This window comes from Homarus americanus, unplaced genomic scaffold (genome assembly GCF_018991925.1).
Source record: "Homarus americanus isolate GMGI-L3 unplaced genomic scaffold, GMGI_Hamer_2.0 scaffold56009, whole genome shotgun sequence".
In the NCBI taxonomy this organism is placed as follows: domain Eukaryota; kingdom Metazoa; phylum Arthropoda; class Malacostraca; order Decapoda; family Nephropidae; genus Homarus; species Homarus americanus.
In genome coordinates, this window is record NW_024739542.1 from 2,092,389 (window position 1) to 2,107,354 (window position 14,966).

Genomic DNA, 14,966 nt, shown 5'->3' on the forward strand with positions numbered 1-14,966 from the left:
CTGATGATATCAAATTCAGAATGCATAGGAAGATATTGGAAGCTATAGCGTTTATATAAATAGATTATCCTATTTCACATTGAGGTAATTGTGAAGTGTTTAGGTCAACGGGAGATATATAACAAAGACAGATATTACTCGTCTATTAACCCAACCATTTATTAATATTTATAATAAGTACTACACAATTATCCTAACATTAACAAATTCATCTATATTAGTCAAGTTTATTTTCTATTATAAGTTTGTTTTAATCATTTAACAACATAAAGAAATTCAGGTAAATATATGACATTTTAAACTCTCAAGAGAAGTCAGTACAGAATTTATTAAAGGCAGTTGTTATCTTATTAATTAAAGATCAACTAACTGTTGTCTGATTTTTGTCTGAATAAATTAATTGATATGAAAAAATTATGACTTTTAGCTAAAATGTTAAGACACAGAAAAATCATTTATAATTAGTATGTTGACCCTCCGAGTACAAAGATAACCCTGAGTACAATGATAACCCTCTAAGTACAATGATAACCCTGAGTACAATGACATCCCTCTAAGTACAATGATAACCCTGAGTACAATGACATTCCTCTGAGTACAATGATAACCCTCTAAGTACAATGATATAACCCTCTGAGTACAATGACAACCCTCTGAGAACAATGATAACCCTCCGAGTACAATGATAAAGCGTTGAACAACCTCGGTACGCGCTGAACAACCCTGTAACAACAGTATAGCGTCAGCGAGTACTGCTCTTACTTTAATCTATTTTCTAGAATATAATAAAAAACATTCCACAGAAACACAGCTAAGAGGAAATAGCTGAAGGCACACTAAAAACGTATTAAAAAAAACATTCGATGAAAGGCAAGAAAAATTATCTGGGAAAAGTTTATTTGAAAAAATGTGAAAAACACGAGATTCAATTTTGTAAAAAAAAAAAAACACCGGCGAAAACACACACAGGAAATGAGAAAAACACATTAAATATTCATAAATAAGGAATCATGACATAAACCAATGAGAATATAGACAAACACCGATGTAAAAACAATTGAAAAAAAATAAAAAATAAATCAAGACGAGAAAATGAACGAAAAAAAATTTAGAAGGAAAAACCCAGGAGAAGAAATTATAAAATACTAAACCATGAAAAAAAAACACGGAATATTAACTATTAGGATTTTCTCTAAACATATAACGAAAAAAAGTACTGAGAAAAGATCCAATAAAACTCTCAAAAAATATATAAAATAAATCACCCAAGATGTTGATTCTGATAAAAAAAAAACATAAGATGAAACAAACTCTAAGGAAGAATCAATAAAAACACGTAAATATTAACTGGATATAAACAGTTTCGTAAAACAGACTGGTTAAAAAAAATATCGGAGGAAATCAAAATAAATAAATACCTTCAGTTGATATAAAACTGACAAAAACGCAGACGCACATCCTGGGTCTCAAGGGCACGTTCGCTCTGCCTTCATCCTGGCTGTCCCATTGCCGTGAGTAAACACGCTGTCGGTGTCGGCCATTAACTGCTGTTACGTTAGTCATGGATTCCTGCTACGTTGGCTGTGGATTCCTGCTACGTTGGACATGGATTCCCGCTACGTTGGCCATGGCTTGCTGCTACGTTGGCCATGGATTCCTGCTACGTTGGCTGTGGATTCCTGCTACGTTGGCTGTGGATTCCTGCTACGTTGACCATGGATTACTGCTACGTTGACCGTGGATTCCTGCAACATTGGCCATGAGACCTGCTACGTTGGCCATGCTACGTTGGCCATGGGTCCCCTTATAATTTTTGCATCCCAGAATCCAGGAACTATTGATCAGTATAATATAAAATCTATAACAACGTCGTAATCAAATCTGGAAAACCCAATCAACACTGCTTCTGGGACCCTTCTCTACTGATCGACTATTGGATCTCGGTAGTCGGTAACATTGGACTACCTGATGATGAAACTTGGTGCAAGGAATTTGGGTCCTGGAATTCCAATATATCTATCCATTAATTCTGGTATCACGGTAAAGTACATAACTCCGGAATCCTGGTACAGTATATTAGCCTAGGAATCTGAGTACAGTGTGTTGGTTCAGTAATGTTCTGTTTTATATTCAATCTTGTCATCATTACCAAGAGTGGGAGAACGAAGGTGTGTTTGTAATTATTCACGTGTTAACTGTCTACATACTACAATGTTAATTTCAGAGATAAATTGTATCTGTGTCTAGTTCAAGTGCGCAACACAAAGCGTACACTCAAAAGCACATGTCCCGATGCTCACTTGTTACACATCATTGGTCTTAACTTCTTTTGATAGTTAATGTTTACTTTATGATCTAGCTTAGTATACGAGATCTTAATTTTTAATGAGCAACAAAAAACATGAACAGAATTATTTGTATTACATAACGTTACAAGAAACAAAAAAAAAGGTAACGGTGTTATTATAAAGAAACATGACCGTTATATTAATCGTTATTCTTTGCGTTATGTTAGTTACAAAAAAGACAGGCCTGATTGTGGCATAGTGAGAGAGAGAGAGAGAGAGCTGTTATGATTTCTACAGTAATTATTGAAGGACTGGCGTAATTACCAACTTTGTTACGCTCTTCAAGATCTTAGTTGTTGAAGCGTGGTAATAACATTAAAATTATCCATCCACTAATGAGTCCGTAGTTCTTACACTAAACTACATATTGACTGGCCATGGTGGGTATAAGAGTAACATGTCACCCAGGAAACAGACGTATCTACTGTACTGTGACGGTCTAAAAAATATATTGCTTTTCCCGTGCACTGTAAACATTCCCATTTGTTTGGTGCAATATATATATATTTTTTTTGTACTTTTACTGGCGCTCTGTGTGGTGGGATTTAATCTAATGGCATTTCATCTCCATAAACTAAATTCCCTCGTGTAATTTACCTGAAAGGGGAGGAGTTTTGTTGCCTTGGTGGAAAAATAAGCTAAGTCGACTGTATTGATATTTAATTAACATCGGCAGAAGCAGAATTTCCTTTGTACATATTTATTCAAAGTTATAAACTCGTTGTGTAAGTAAGGAGATTTAAAATATATAAATGGCAAATAAAAAGTATTTTTTAGTAACTATGCGTAACAGAGAGCTAAAATATACAGGTATTCGTGTATCAGTTTTCCCAGGTGGTGTAGTGCGTCTGACTACCAAGTTAGGTTGCCAAGTCAGTGAAAGTTATCAATATTAGATTTCACTGACCCTATAGTGTTACCAGTTTGAATTAATGACTTTCGCTAACCCAATATAAAGCAGCTGAAATTACATGAAATCTCTATGTAATCTTCCATGCCTTTCTGTATTTCCTGGAGAACTTAGGTGTGGACAGACTGACGCCAGACTAATGAAAACTATCATATAAAGTTTACCTGAGTTATTGTTCCTATAATAATTAAATTAACTGTTGTGTGTAAAGCAGTTTTTGGAGAGAAGAGACAAGACAAAACTTCAACTGATGAATATAACAATAATATACTGCACTTACTGTACATATGTCTGTATATACATGTAACATTCCTATTTATTCGATTTCTGTACTAATCAATATCTGTAGACTCTAGAATGACAGCTGCAACACACCAGAGACCACTATATAGTTCCGTGTGTCTGTAACTATAGCCAGTGCTTCACGACTCTGGAATGACGTCATGACTCTAAACACTGCCGATTGGTCAGGACACGGACGTATTAATAACGATATGTTATGAATAAATATGATTAATTATTATACTAAATCTTAGGCATTTCATCTGAACACACACAAATATATATCATGTACAGTAATTCACCATGCACTCTCATGCCGATTCTTTTTGTAATCAACTTTTTAAAATGTCATCATCTCTCTTGTAAACTAATTATCTTGTACAACATTTATACCTCACGATCCCTTCATTTTCCCTCACTCTCATACAAGTTTCCAGCTGGTGAGACGTTCGTCGATGTTCCCGGATTATTATGTCAACAAATACCTGATGACATAAAGCATCAACACGTGTAGTGACGCATATTGCAGTAATGCTCGCAGTGCTCCTTAACCTTTGCAAAAGTTTCAGAATTTTTTCGCTGTACTTTTTGATTGTTCATTCCATTGTTGTTGCTATCGTTGCTTTTTTTTTTTTAAGCGAACGTGATTTTTTTTTATTTGGGGGAGGGGTGTTTTTATTTTGTAATTTGTTAACTAATTCACGTGTTTTTTTTTATTATTATTAAAGCCACAAACCAAGTGAGTTAAAGTTCTTGACTCAATCATCTCTAGATATTCTTTAGTGATCCCGGCATGCTGTCTCTTCATCATTCACTAAATCATTGAATTGTCTTGAAGAAAAAGGAAAAATTTCTTGTATTTTACCCCAAAATGAATCAGCTTTCAACTCTTCCCAAAATACGTATATTAATATCCAAGCAAAAGAGTCTATGAATGTAACCAAATTTACTAATGACATTAAAGTATGTCAGATTTACATCACCTACTTTACTAACTCAACAATTTATTTTACAGTTGTATTCTATATGACTAACATTAACACACATTATAATTTTGTCATCAAAATTATTAAAACAATCAAAACAATTTTCATCTTTAGTCAAAATGTTTAATGTCATGGATCTTGTTGTTGTGTTTCTCCAAGTCATAATATCCCAAAATAATTCCTGGAAATTAGTAAAGAGTTTCTGCTTAATAGTTTATAACCAAAAGTGTCAGTTATACATTTATTTACATCAGTTTTGTTATAATTTGTTACAAATCTTAATTTTTCTTTATAGATTTTGCTATCATAACATCAATTATCTAACTCTAACTAAACAATCCTAAATCAGTGTCTTAACTTATGAAATAATTACCCCCCAAAAAATGTATGAAACAGAATGAAAGTCCACTCACGTCCTCACCCAGGGAGGGGAACTACCACCCCTTTATGTCATCCCATCAGTCAACTTTACGTCATCCCATCAGTCAACTTTACGTCATCCCATCAGTCAACTTTACGTCATCCCATCAGTCAACTTTACGTCATCCCATCAGTCAACTTTATGTCATCCCATCAGTCAACTTTACGTCATCCCATCAGTCAACTTTAAGTCATCCCATCAGTCACCTTCACGTCATCCCATCAGTCACCTTCACGTCATTCCATCAGCGACCTTTTAATCCCCTACTCCCCGACCAATACCTTTAACCATCCTATCCATTATCCCCATACCATCCACTTTCGTCCTCCCTATCCATCAATTACTTTCACCTTCAGGTCTCCTCTGCCGACTCCACCAGCCCCAACCGCCATCCCCTCCCTCGCCATCTCCTTCGCTACTCACTCTTCATAGTCCACAACGAGCATACCTTCACTATCGCCACCACCATATTATCTCACCAGCACCACACTACCACCTTCACAACTTTCTTGGGTCGTCGGCCTTACTAACTCGGGTCATTGCAGGCGAACTGGTACAAGGCGGCCCAATTCTGTCGTTTCCATGGAATGCTGCTAGCAGGGGTGGAGACAGAGAGACAGAACAGATTCCTGGAGCAGCACATTCAGGACGCAGGTTAGAGTCTCCCCCACCTCTCAACCACCCACCCCTCCACACTTCATCCCAAGCATCGCCACCTCGATATCCTCTCGTAGCCTCCAGGAGTCGTCGGCCGTGTTGTTGGTCTTCAAGTTGTTCCTCTTCGGGTGATGGTCTGTGGATGGTCTCCGCTTCTCGGTGATGGAGGCTTGGTTGCACTGCCTCTTTTTGCAGGTCCAGGTGGATTGTCTTAAGCTTCATTCTGTGATTCCGATGTTGAGACAACTCACCTACAGCTTGCGTGCCAAGAATCAAGCATTGCGGTCTCTGCATCATGGTTTTTTGCTTCAAGGGTTTCGTCATAGCTTGGCTATATGCAAGGATTCGTTTTGTGCGTCTTCGTCTGCGCAGTATCTTACCGTGTCGCACCCTCAGCACCTAAGTTTATGCATCTTGAACTGTGCATGTATTTTAACACAACGCATGTTGATCGCTGCAAATCATCCTTTGATTCTAGTCAGAAGATGATAATGTTTGAACAGTTAGCACGATTTTATCCTAACCAAATACAGAACTGTAGAACCGTCTCACTTTGCTCTCATTTTTCAAACATTTTACTCTTTCTCAATTTCTCTGGCTTATCTATTCATACTTATGTATAATGTTTTCTTGTGTCACTCACGACTTTCCTGTTTCATTGTCTATATAATTACCAGCAACTATACATTTATTTACACCTTTTTCACTTCCTAATTTCAAAGCAACACTTTGAAAGTAAGAAGTAATATTTAACAGTGTTTATTCTAGCATGTTTTAAGTTAATAGTCTTACTTCCAAATATAGTTACTACACTCCTATAGTTAATAGACTCCTCCTTGAATGTTTAACTATTAAGCAAGGTAGAAAGAAGAAAGATGTAAGTGTTCCTACTCGTGTTGTCGGGAAACTTAACAACAGTTGCGACTCTCAAGGCCCTGTGTTACCAAGCCGCTAAATGAGGAGATACAACCTCATCTACCTCCACTGAGTCAGTCTTAACATTTTCAAAGGGTATATTTATGCAGAAAACTTTCACCTGGACTATCCTAGGGAGGCTTCGCCCCCCCAAAAAAAAATTAATGAGTCTTTCAAGATGAGTGAAGAAAAATACCTTGGTTAAATAGTAATTTGAAAGAAGAAATTATTGTCAGGGTGGGAATTTCGCGTCCAGCTTGTGACGATTGTGGTTAGAGCATCACTGGGAGCATAGCCACACCTTCCCTCCAGCCTCTGTCAATATTGATGCTTCTCGTTATCAATGATATCACAAGTGACTCTCTCTCTCTCTCTCTCTCTCTCTCTCTCTTTCATACTGTTTGGCGACCTTAAATCTCATGATATCCTCCCCCTTGCTCCCTCTCTACCTGTCTATTAATTTCCCTACTGTGGTACAAACGTCACGTATATCATAACCCACATTGTCTTCCCACATCAGCATCTCGTTTACAAATACAAGTTTAACATCATCTCAACACTCATTCTCTCGGTGTTTTTTTTTTCATTTCAGTGATGATTTAGCGCCAACAAATCGTCGAGAGTAAATTATCTTCACTATCTAACACAAGTTTACTGTACATAATGCTCATGGCGTTGACTCATCCTGACTCAGACTTCACGGAAAAAAAAGAGAAAAAATATTAGCATGTCTAAGAATGTATTAGGTGCATGTGGTTATGTCTATACCATTCTCTCGTGACTAATATATTCAACTTTTCAGGGGTTTAGTTCAGACATTCTTACTCTCATCTCACTTTGAAACTCTTTCCTATATACAACACATTAGATAAGTAGAGAAGTTGCCATTACTTGGTTCATTATCAATAAGTTGGTATGTAAATATTCAGAGATTATCAGTTAACATGCATGATGCTCAATAGACTTGTAAATAACGAAAATGGCGTTTATTAATGAACCAATAGGGTGGCACCTTGTCGGCAATTGGTCTATTTGTTTAATCGATGGCGGCAACGGGTTAATGTGTGGGACTGACGCGTTGTTCCAGGCTAACTGGTTCAAGTCGGCGCAGTATTGCCGGTTCCATGGCATGCATCTGGCCTCCATAGAGACGCTCAGGGAGAACACCAGACTGGAAAATTACATCCAAGAAGTCGGTAAGCTCAGAGGAGAACCTGAAGCCTGAGTGACTCGTGGTACTGGTTGTGTTGTTCCCTCAGACGTTGACCATGTTATTATAAACCTTATTTTTTAAGAGTGAAGTCTATGATTAATCCAATGAAATGCTCTCAACATTAACCATTCAATCTTGGTAATTGATAAAGTACATGAATATATATTAAGTCTTTTCAGCAAGATTTTTTTAATTAACTAAAAACTTCACTATCAGTCAAATTATATATTAGTAATTTAAGATCATCCAGTACAGTGCTCGAGCCAGGATTTTCAAGGACTGCCACGGTAAATTGTCATCTCTATATAAGGGAAATAGAATATAGTCTGTTACGATGGAATTTTGTTACAGTCCAACACCACTATCCTATTTGTAAACGTTTAAAATAAATAAATCAAGTCAACATTGAGCAAGAACTTGTGGGGGATAATTCATCTCGCGCTTGTCTCTTGAGATTCCTGAATCAGTATGTTAAATGAGGTAACACTGAGATCAACTGTGTCTGACATATCTGGAACACTACAGGTTTAGGTCATGAACACTTCTGGACCTCTGGGACGGACCAGGGTGAGGAAGGACGCTTCTTCTGGATGTCCAACGGGCAGCCTATCACCTACACCAACTGGAACGCTGGAGAACCCAACAACTTCCAGTATGTATTTACCTATACCATCGACTTCCTTCTTGGTGAATTTAATTATATATAAACAAATCATATGTAAAAAGTTTTCATTGTTCTTTGGGGAATGTTTATGTGGGAAATAGAGTTTTCTTCTGGACAAAAAACGCAGCTATTTTTTCTTTAGTTGTTTGTATGTGAGTTGACGTTCAAGTGAGTGAGAGGGAGTGATAGGGAGAGAGAGGGAGGGAGAGGGAGTGAGAAGGGAGTGAGAAGGGAGTGAGAAGGGAGTGAGGGGGAATGAGGGAGAGGGAGTGAGGGTGTATCAAAATAAGTGTAAAGACAGAGATTAGTCCCCAGTTTACACACCCTAACGCTACTTGGGAATTAGGTTAGATTAGATCAGCGTTAGGGCGGTTAATCTTAACGTGAAATAAACTATAGCTAATCTTGAAATGATCTAATCAGTTACAGAGATGACTATAGAATACTGAAATAAAATAACAAATATATATATTAGCTCTGACAGGGTAAAACTAACAGACCAAAATGATTTTCCAATGAATGAGTTAGACAGGTTCAGTAAACAAAGAACTGATGCCACCCAAAAGTCTAACACGGGATACTAGGTCGATCTAATGGGTCGATTTAATAGACTAATGGAAGCAACATTAGACAGCCAGAAACCTCGTCTGATTTACCCATAAGTCTTACTGGAACCTCATGATAACCTTGATCTATATATTGTAAGTTCTCTTGTTTTGGCCCAACTCCCGGGTCACTTGTTCAGACTCGTGAATACTGAACCACCTTTTTATAGAGATACTTTTGTTTACACTTACTGGTTCATATGTATATACACACAAACAAACACAAACTTACACAAATATATTTAGGTTCATACAGACACAAGTACACATACATACATACATGCAGGTAAACAAACAAAGGCATACCTAACACACTGATAATATATATATATATATATAGACGCACACAATATCACATGTACAAATAAAAATACACACACAAGACACAAGCACACACACACACACACACACACACATACACATACACATACATACACATACACACACACACACACACACACTCGCGCCCACCCAAACCTTAAACATACACACTCACATTCACCCACACGCACACTAGAGGTAATTACAAAGATTCATGGGCAGAGGTAACAGCATTTCAGTATTTCAGGGAACAACCTAAGCTTCACTAACGCCAACATCAACAAGCTGTCTGAAGCGAAAGCAATTAACCCGCTTAGATGTATTACCATACCTTGTTATTCTGCATTCTCTCAACAATTCAAGTTCCTCCATCCATATCTCACCTTCTCTCCATCCATATTTCACCTTCTCTCCATCCATATCTCACCTTTTCTCTCTCTCCATCTTCACATTCTCTCTTTCTCTTTCATCCTTCACAATTATTTCCTTCCTTTGTCTTCGTCACAAAAATTATCCATAATATACAATTTTTCTATCCGTCTTCATCACCAATCCATGACCTTGTTACCGTCACTCTATATGAAGTAATTCATTATTCCACTTCCTTCGTTATTCCACATACTTCTAAAGACTTTTATCACTTAATATTTTTCCCCATTCTAAGTACTTGATAATCTAATTTCTCGTGATTAAATACCAAATTATTTATCATTCTCATTGTGAATTTTGCACAAGCTATATGGGAATTGGAATTATATTGTGTCTTTTTTCTTACTGTTTTCCAGCTCCTAGGTTGCTCGATATTACAACTGCAGAACAAAAAGTAATCTAATAATTGGAATCCAACCCAGAATTGAACCCATTGTACTCTACAGCCGAAACACACTTTTTTTTTTTTTGGATAAATTTAACATGTTACTCTTCTCTGTTTTGATATTTTAGGAGACTACTTAAATTTTCATGTGATAATTGTTATGCTGAAATCTGTTGAAATAGTAAACAATTTATATAATAACTTTACTGAAACTGACTATGTATATGCACTGGAACTAAGCTTAGTAGTCTCCATTAGGTGTTGGTCGGCTGTACTCGAGTTATGTTTTATTCTAAGTGTACTATTTTGTATGGAAACTTTGCATTCAGTGTCAAGTTTAATATATTTTACTAACACTTTAAATGTTCTTTCAGATATGAGAACGGTGAAATGGAACACTGCCTGGAGTTGTGGAACAGAGACGGGAAAGGTCTTAAATGGAACGACAGCCCCTGTTCCTTCGAGACTTTCTTCATCTGTGAGGTGGCCTAGTGACGCTGTGTGACGGCTGAGGAAACTTCACTAATGATAGCTCTCTCTCTCTCTCTCTCTCTCTCTCTCTCTCTCTCTCTCTCTCTCTCTCTCTCCAGCTTACACTCAGAATAAAGAAGCTGCAACATCCATAAGACTCGTCCAATTCTCCTACAAGATGAAAAAAGACGCCACGAAAAATATACACACAAAAAATCGCCTTTTGAAAACCCTTAGAAATAGTGGGGGCGAAGATCCCTTAAATAAAAATTCTTAGAACTTAAGGAAGGTTCATAAAAATCTTAAAGACTTCCCTTCAGAATCCTAACAAAAATGAATAAATAAATAAATAAACGGAGAATTCTAAAGAAGTGGTCGGTCAAGAAGTTCAATGGAACGTAAACATCCCAGTATCAACAAGGCCTCGTGTTCCTTTAGGATACTAGCGGGGTCGTAGTCCACCATAGGATATAAAAAAAAAACCTTAGGTACATAAACTAATATCCTCTAGGAGTAAAAAAATTTAAATTCAGATCAAAAATTAACATTCAATCATATCTTTAAAATTTACCCGTTTTACTATATATTTAATATTATTCCACTCAATTACTTTCCAACGTAAAGGTCTTTTATTTTGGATATCCGCAACAATGGCATCAAATTTTTTGTATAAAGGAGGGAAGAATTTTCTTTTGTTATGTTAGGATTTTGTTTTTAGTTTTGTTTTTCGTCACAGGATTTAGTATTAGAGGGGGAGCTCTTAAGACACGTGTTAATAAGTGTGAATGTTGGACGTCCTTTCTTCCTTCTTGTACCTAATCCCCTTATTCATCTTTTTCTTCCTTCTTTTTCCTGTACTTCCTCCTCCTGATTATCTCCCTTGTCTTCCATCTCTCCTCTTCTTCTCCTCTTCATCTTCCTTGTCGGTATGATTATTATCATTGGCATTTTCTTCTTTGTTGCTCCTGTTCTTTCTTTCTTTGTATTTATCCCTTTACGTGATCCTTCTCTTCAGCCTCATTATCACATTTATCCTTAACGTATTATTTCACTTTCCTCACGTGACTGTTTCTCTCTCTCTCTCTCTCTCTCTCTCTCTCTCTCTCTCTCTCTCTCTCTCTCAAGACTACGAGTTTTCCTTATCCTTTAAAACGATAAAATATTCATGTAATTATCCTCCCCAAGTACATAATATTGCTACGTTTAAGATAATTTTAGATGAGTCTCCCTTACGTGTATATAAATCCATATACATTCCTGTTGTATAATTGCTTAGTATAGATTTGTCAGTATTGAAATCGTGTATAAAGAAAAGTGAAGTGTTTATACTGTATAATAATCTTGAGTAATATAAATATGATGATTATAAGTGGTGAATTAAGGCCTTTGGTTTGTGTCTCTGAAAACAACACATTTCCGACTCATTGAAAAGACACAACATTCAATAACTCCCTTTCTTTAACTTTCATAAAAAAAGCATTTTATCTAATTTAAATAATTTAATAAAAAAAATTCAAAGCAGCGAGTTATATTTTTTTCAACTTTTTTATTACATGTTTTGTATAATGTCAATATTTCTTTTAAGTTTTGTATATTTGATGATGAAATGTGTTTTATTTACATGTTTACGGTCATGTGTATATTTTGTTCATATTATAAGAGCCGACTATGTTTGTGTATATTCAATATTTTAAAGTATATTGTTATATTTCTTAAATAATGTTTATTTTCTCTTTTTTAATCCACATATCTTTTTTTTTCTGTTGATACATAAAAGACCAAACATTTTTTTCTCATTTTACATCAGCCAATCATTTTTTGTGTTTATATGAGCAACCAATCACAGCTTTTGCTGACATAATGGTCAACTAATGACAGGCCATGTTGACATTATGTTCAGCCAATCAACAAGCTTCGCTAGCTGTATTTTCGCGCTTCTTGTCGGCTGTTGCGGAAATCATTCAAATTTTAGCTTCTAGTTTTATAAATTTTGCAACTTGTTCATTATTCATTATCAAAAGCATCGTTATTATTTATAATTTTATTATTTACGACCTTTGCCAGTATCAATACATCTTAGGATATAAATCAAACAATTCGGTTCATTAAATAAAGGAAAATCTAAAATAAAGCATCTCGGTAACTCAACTCTAGATACATGTACAAAAGAGATTAGCTGTTATGTATTTTTGTAACTTTCTGTAAATATCATATAATTTTTGTAACTGATGGAATAAACTAACCCTCGGTGTACAATTATTCGTACACCGATGTCTTCCTTTCTCTCTGATATAAATAAAAATCAAAACTTTCTCCTTGTTATTGTTTTGTCGCCCAAATAGAACCCTAAATGTAATCAGGAGGGAGAGTAACATAATGAGATGAGGAAATGTGGTGCGTGGGAAGGTGGTCCCGAGAACAATCGTGATAGGCAGTATCAATGATTCGTCCCTTCAGAGCGTTTTAGCCGAGTTAAAAGGGGAGCTTAGTTGAGAATACGTTCGAGTGGGAAAAAAATAAAATTAAGGGTATTTTGGGTGAATATATCCCAAGCCAAAGTTTCCAGAGGTAATTGAAAGCAACACAAAGTTAAGATACACAAAGCTGGAACTACTGAAGCTAGAACAGTACCAACCTGATATAGTCAAGGTGTAAATAGTTCGAACGTTATAATTCGGTCAAACCTGTTGAATACAATTCATTTTAGTATTTAAACTAAATCATACATGGCAATCATAGCTATGTAATTAGTCTAATCTTAACACTTACAATGAGTACTTAATTTGCCATATTTTATGTTGTCACAATGATAAACGATGCAATGGACACAGTCTACCTGTGTACATAATAAGTACCAGTTAAACTTACGTGTTGAAAGTCTCAAGAGAAACCAGGTTAGGTGTTGCCTCTGTGGTCTGAATATCTACAGTGCCGATACCCTGCTGTCGCCTCCCCAACCCTCTCTCGATGGGCGAGGGCTGAGTCAGGTGATTATACACAAACAAGCTCCCTTACTACCACCCAACACCTCACCTCCTCTGGATCTCTCATCTTCCACCATCTCAACACTATATATATACTGTATACGGGCAGGCACACCCAATAAACATGACATGACTTAGAGCCTAACATAATGTTTGTTTATGTGTCATCCTACTCATTACTGCTTGCAGTAACAAAGAGATTCACTGAGAAAAAAATGTACGCATGAGGGGGTATAACTTTTCTCCATCAAGAAGAGGACCACTCCAAGCTCATCTGTGTTTAACTTAAGTAGAGTTAAGCAAAATTAAGTGTTTGTTGAAGACTCAGGTGAACTTAGCATCTCAAGTGTCGAGGGAGAAACATTAGAGAAACGGTAGCAAATACTTGATAGGTAATGACAAAGTTACCTCGTGTCAGACTCTCTGGAATCATCCAATGGGAGTTGACTCTTAAATATTTGCTTCTAACATACTTGAATCATAACTTAAATATCTTCCTATAAATAACTGCACTAATGCAGAGAGACCTAAACGAACTATTCAAATGGAGTTGAGATTGGCACATGCTCTTTAACATGTCAAAATACAAGACCCTACACTTAGGGTACAACAACCCTAATTACAACTATTCTGTAAACAACACTTTCCTGGACATTGTCAATAAGGAGAAATATCTAGTGGTTGTGATAAATCACTCACTGAAAGCAGTTTAACAAGTGGGAGCAGCAGTGAGAAAAGCAGCCCGAGACTTGAGAAATGTAAAGCGTACACTCGGTAATTAAAAAAAAAAATAGCGTCACAATCCCTGCGCGAAACAAACTGACACTACAAGCGAAATGTTTCAAAAGGCCCCCCGAGGCATTTCTCGCATTGGTAGCCCTGCACGTATATGGGTTCGACCACACATGCTCGAAACAAGGTTCATGAACCCATAGCTCTCATAACAAAGGTAAACCCAGTACTAGACTTTCCGGAATTATCGACCGTATGGCAAAAACGTCGTTGGGCTTGGGTCCAATTATGACGGCATGCGAAACTGTGGAGCTATTCAGATGTTTCGGAACAGCATGGTCTGTTTTCCAATAAGAATAACGAATGACAATGTGGCAGTAGCCCAAAGTGAAGTAGCAATACAAATACAAATTCGAAATTCGGTTGCTAAATAATCTTATACCTTTACTATATCCACTAATTCTGCCAAACAAATAATGCATTCCTATATGGCAACTCATCCACTTCCATGGTTACTGTAGTCCACGGTGTGTGGAGCATTTAATATAAGATACAGTTTAGCTTATCTAGATATACTGACATTCGCCAGTCATATTGTAACAAAATAATTCAATATTGTCAATGAAATAGCTAATTTTGGCCT

The 14,966-nt window shown here is 36.4% G+C and overlaps 1 protein-coding gene across 2 annotated transcripts in view; it reads left to right on the forward strand.

The window, feature by feature from the left end:
* The window catches only part of LOC121874853 (collectin-10-like), a 70,175-nt gene extending 57,255 nt beyond the window's left edge, over positions 1-12,920 (forward strand). The window contains exons 4-6 of one of the 2 annotated variants that reach the window (XM_042379140.1): positions 5,493-5,601; positions 8,258-8,384; positions 10,511-12,920. In XM_042379140.1, the coding sequence (XP_042235074.1) occupies positions 5,493-5,601; positions 8,258-8,384; positions 10,511-10,628 (354 nt within the window). In that variant the 3' untranslated portion in view covers positions 10,629-12,920. Of the gene's footprint in view, positions 1-5,492; positions 5,602-7,606; positions 7,716-8,257; positions 8,385-10,510 lie in introns of both variants that reach the window. The other variant, XM_042379139.1, reaches the window with a different exon arrangement.
* The last annotated feature ends 2,046 nt before the right edge of the window (positions 12,921-14,966 follow it).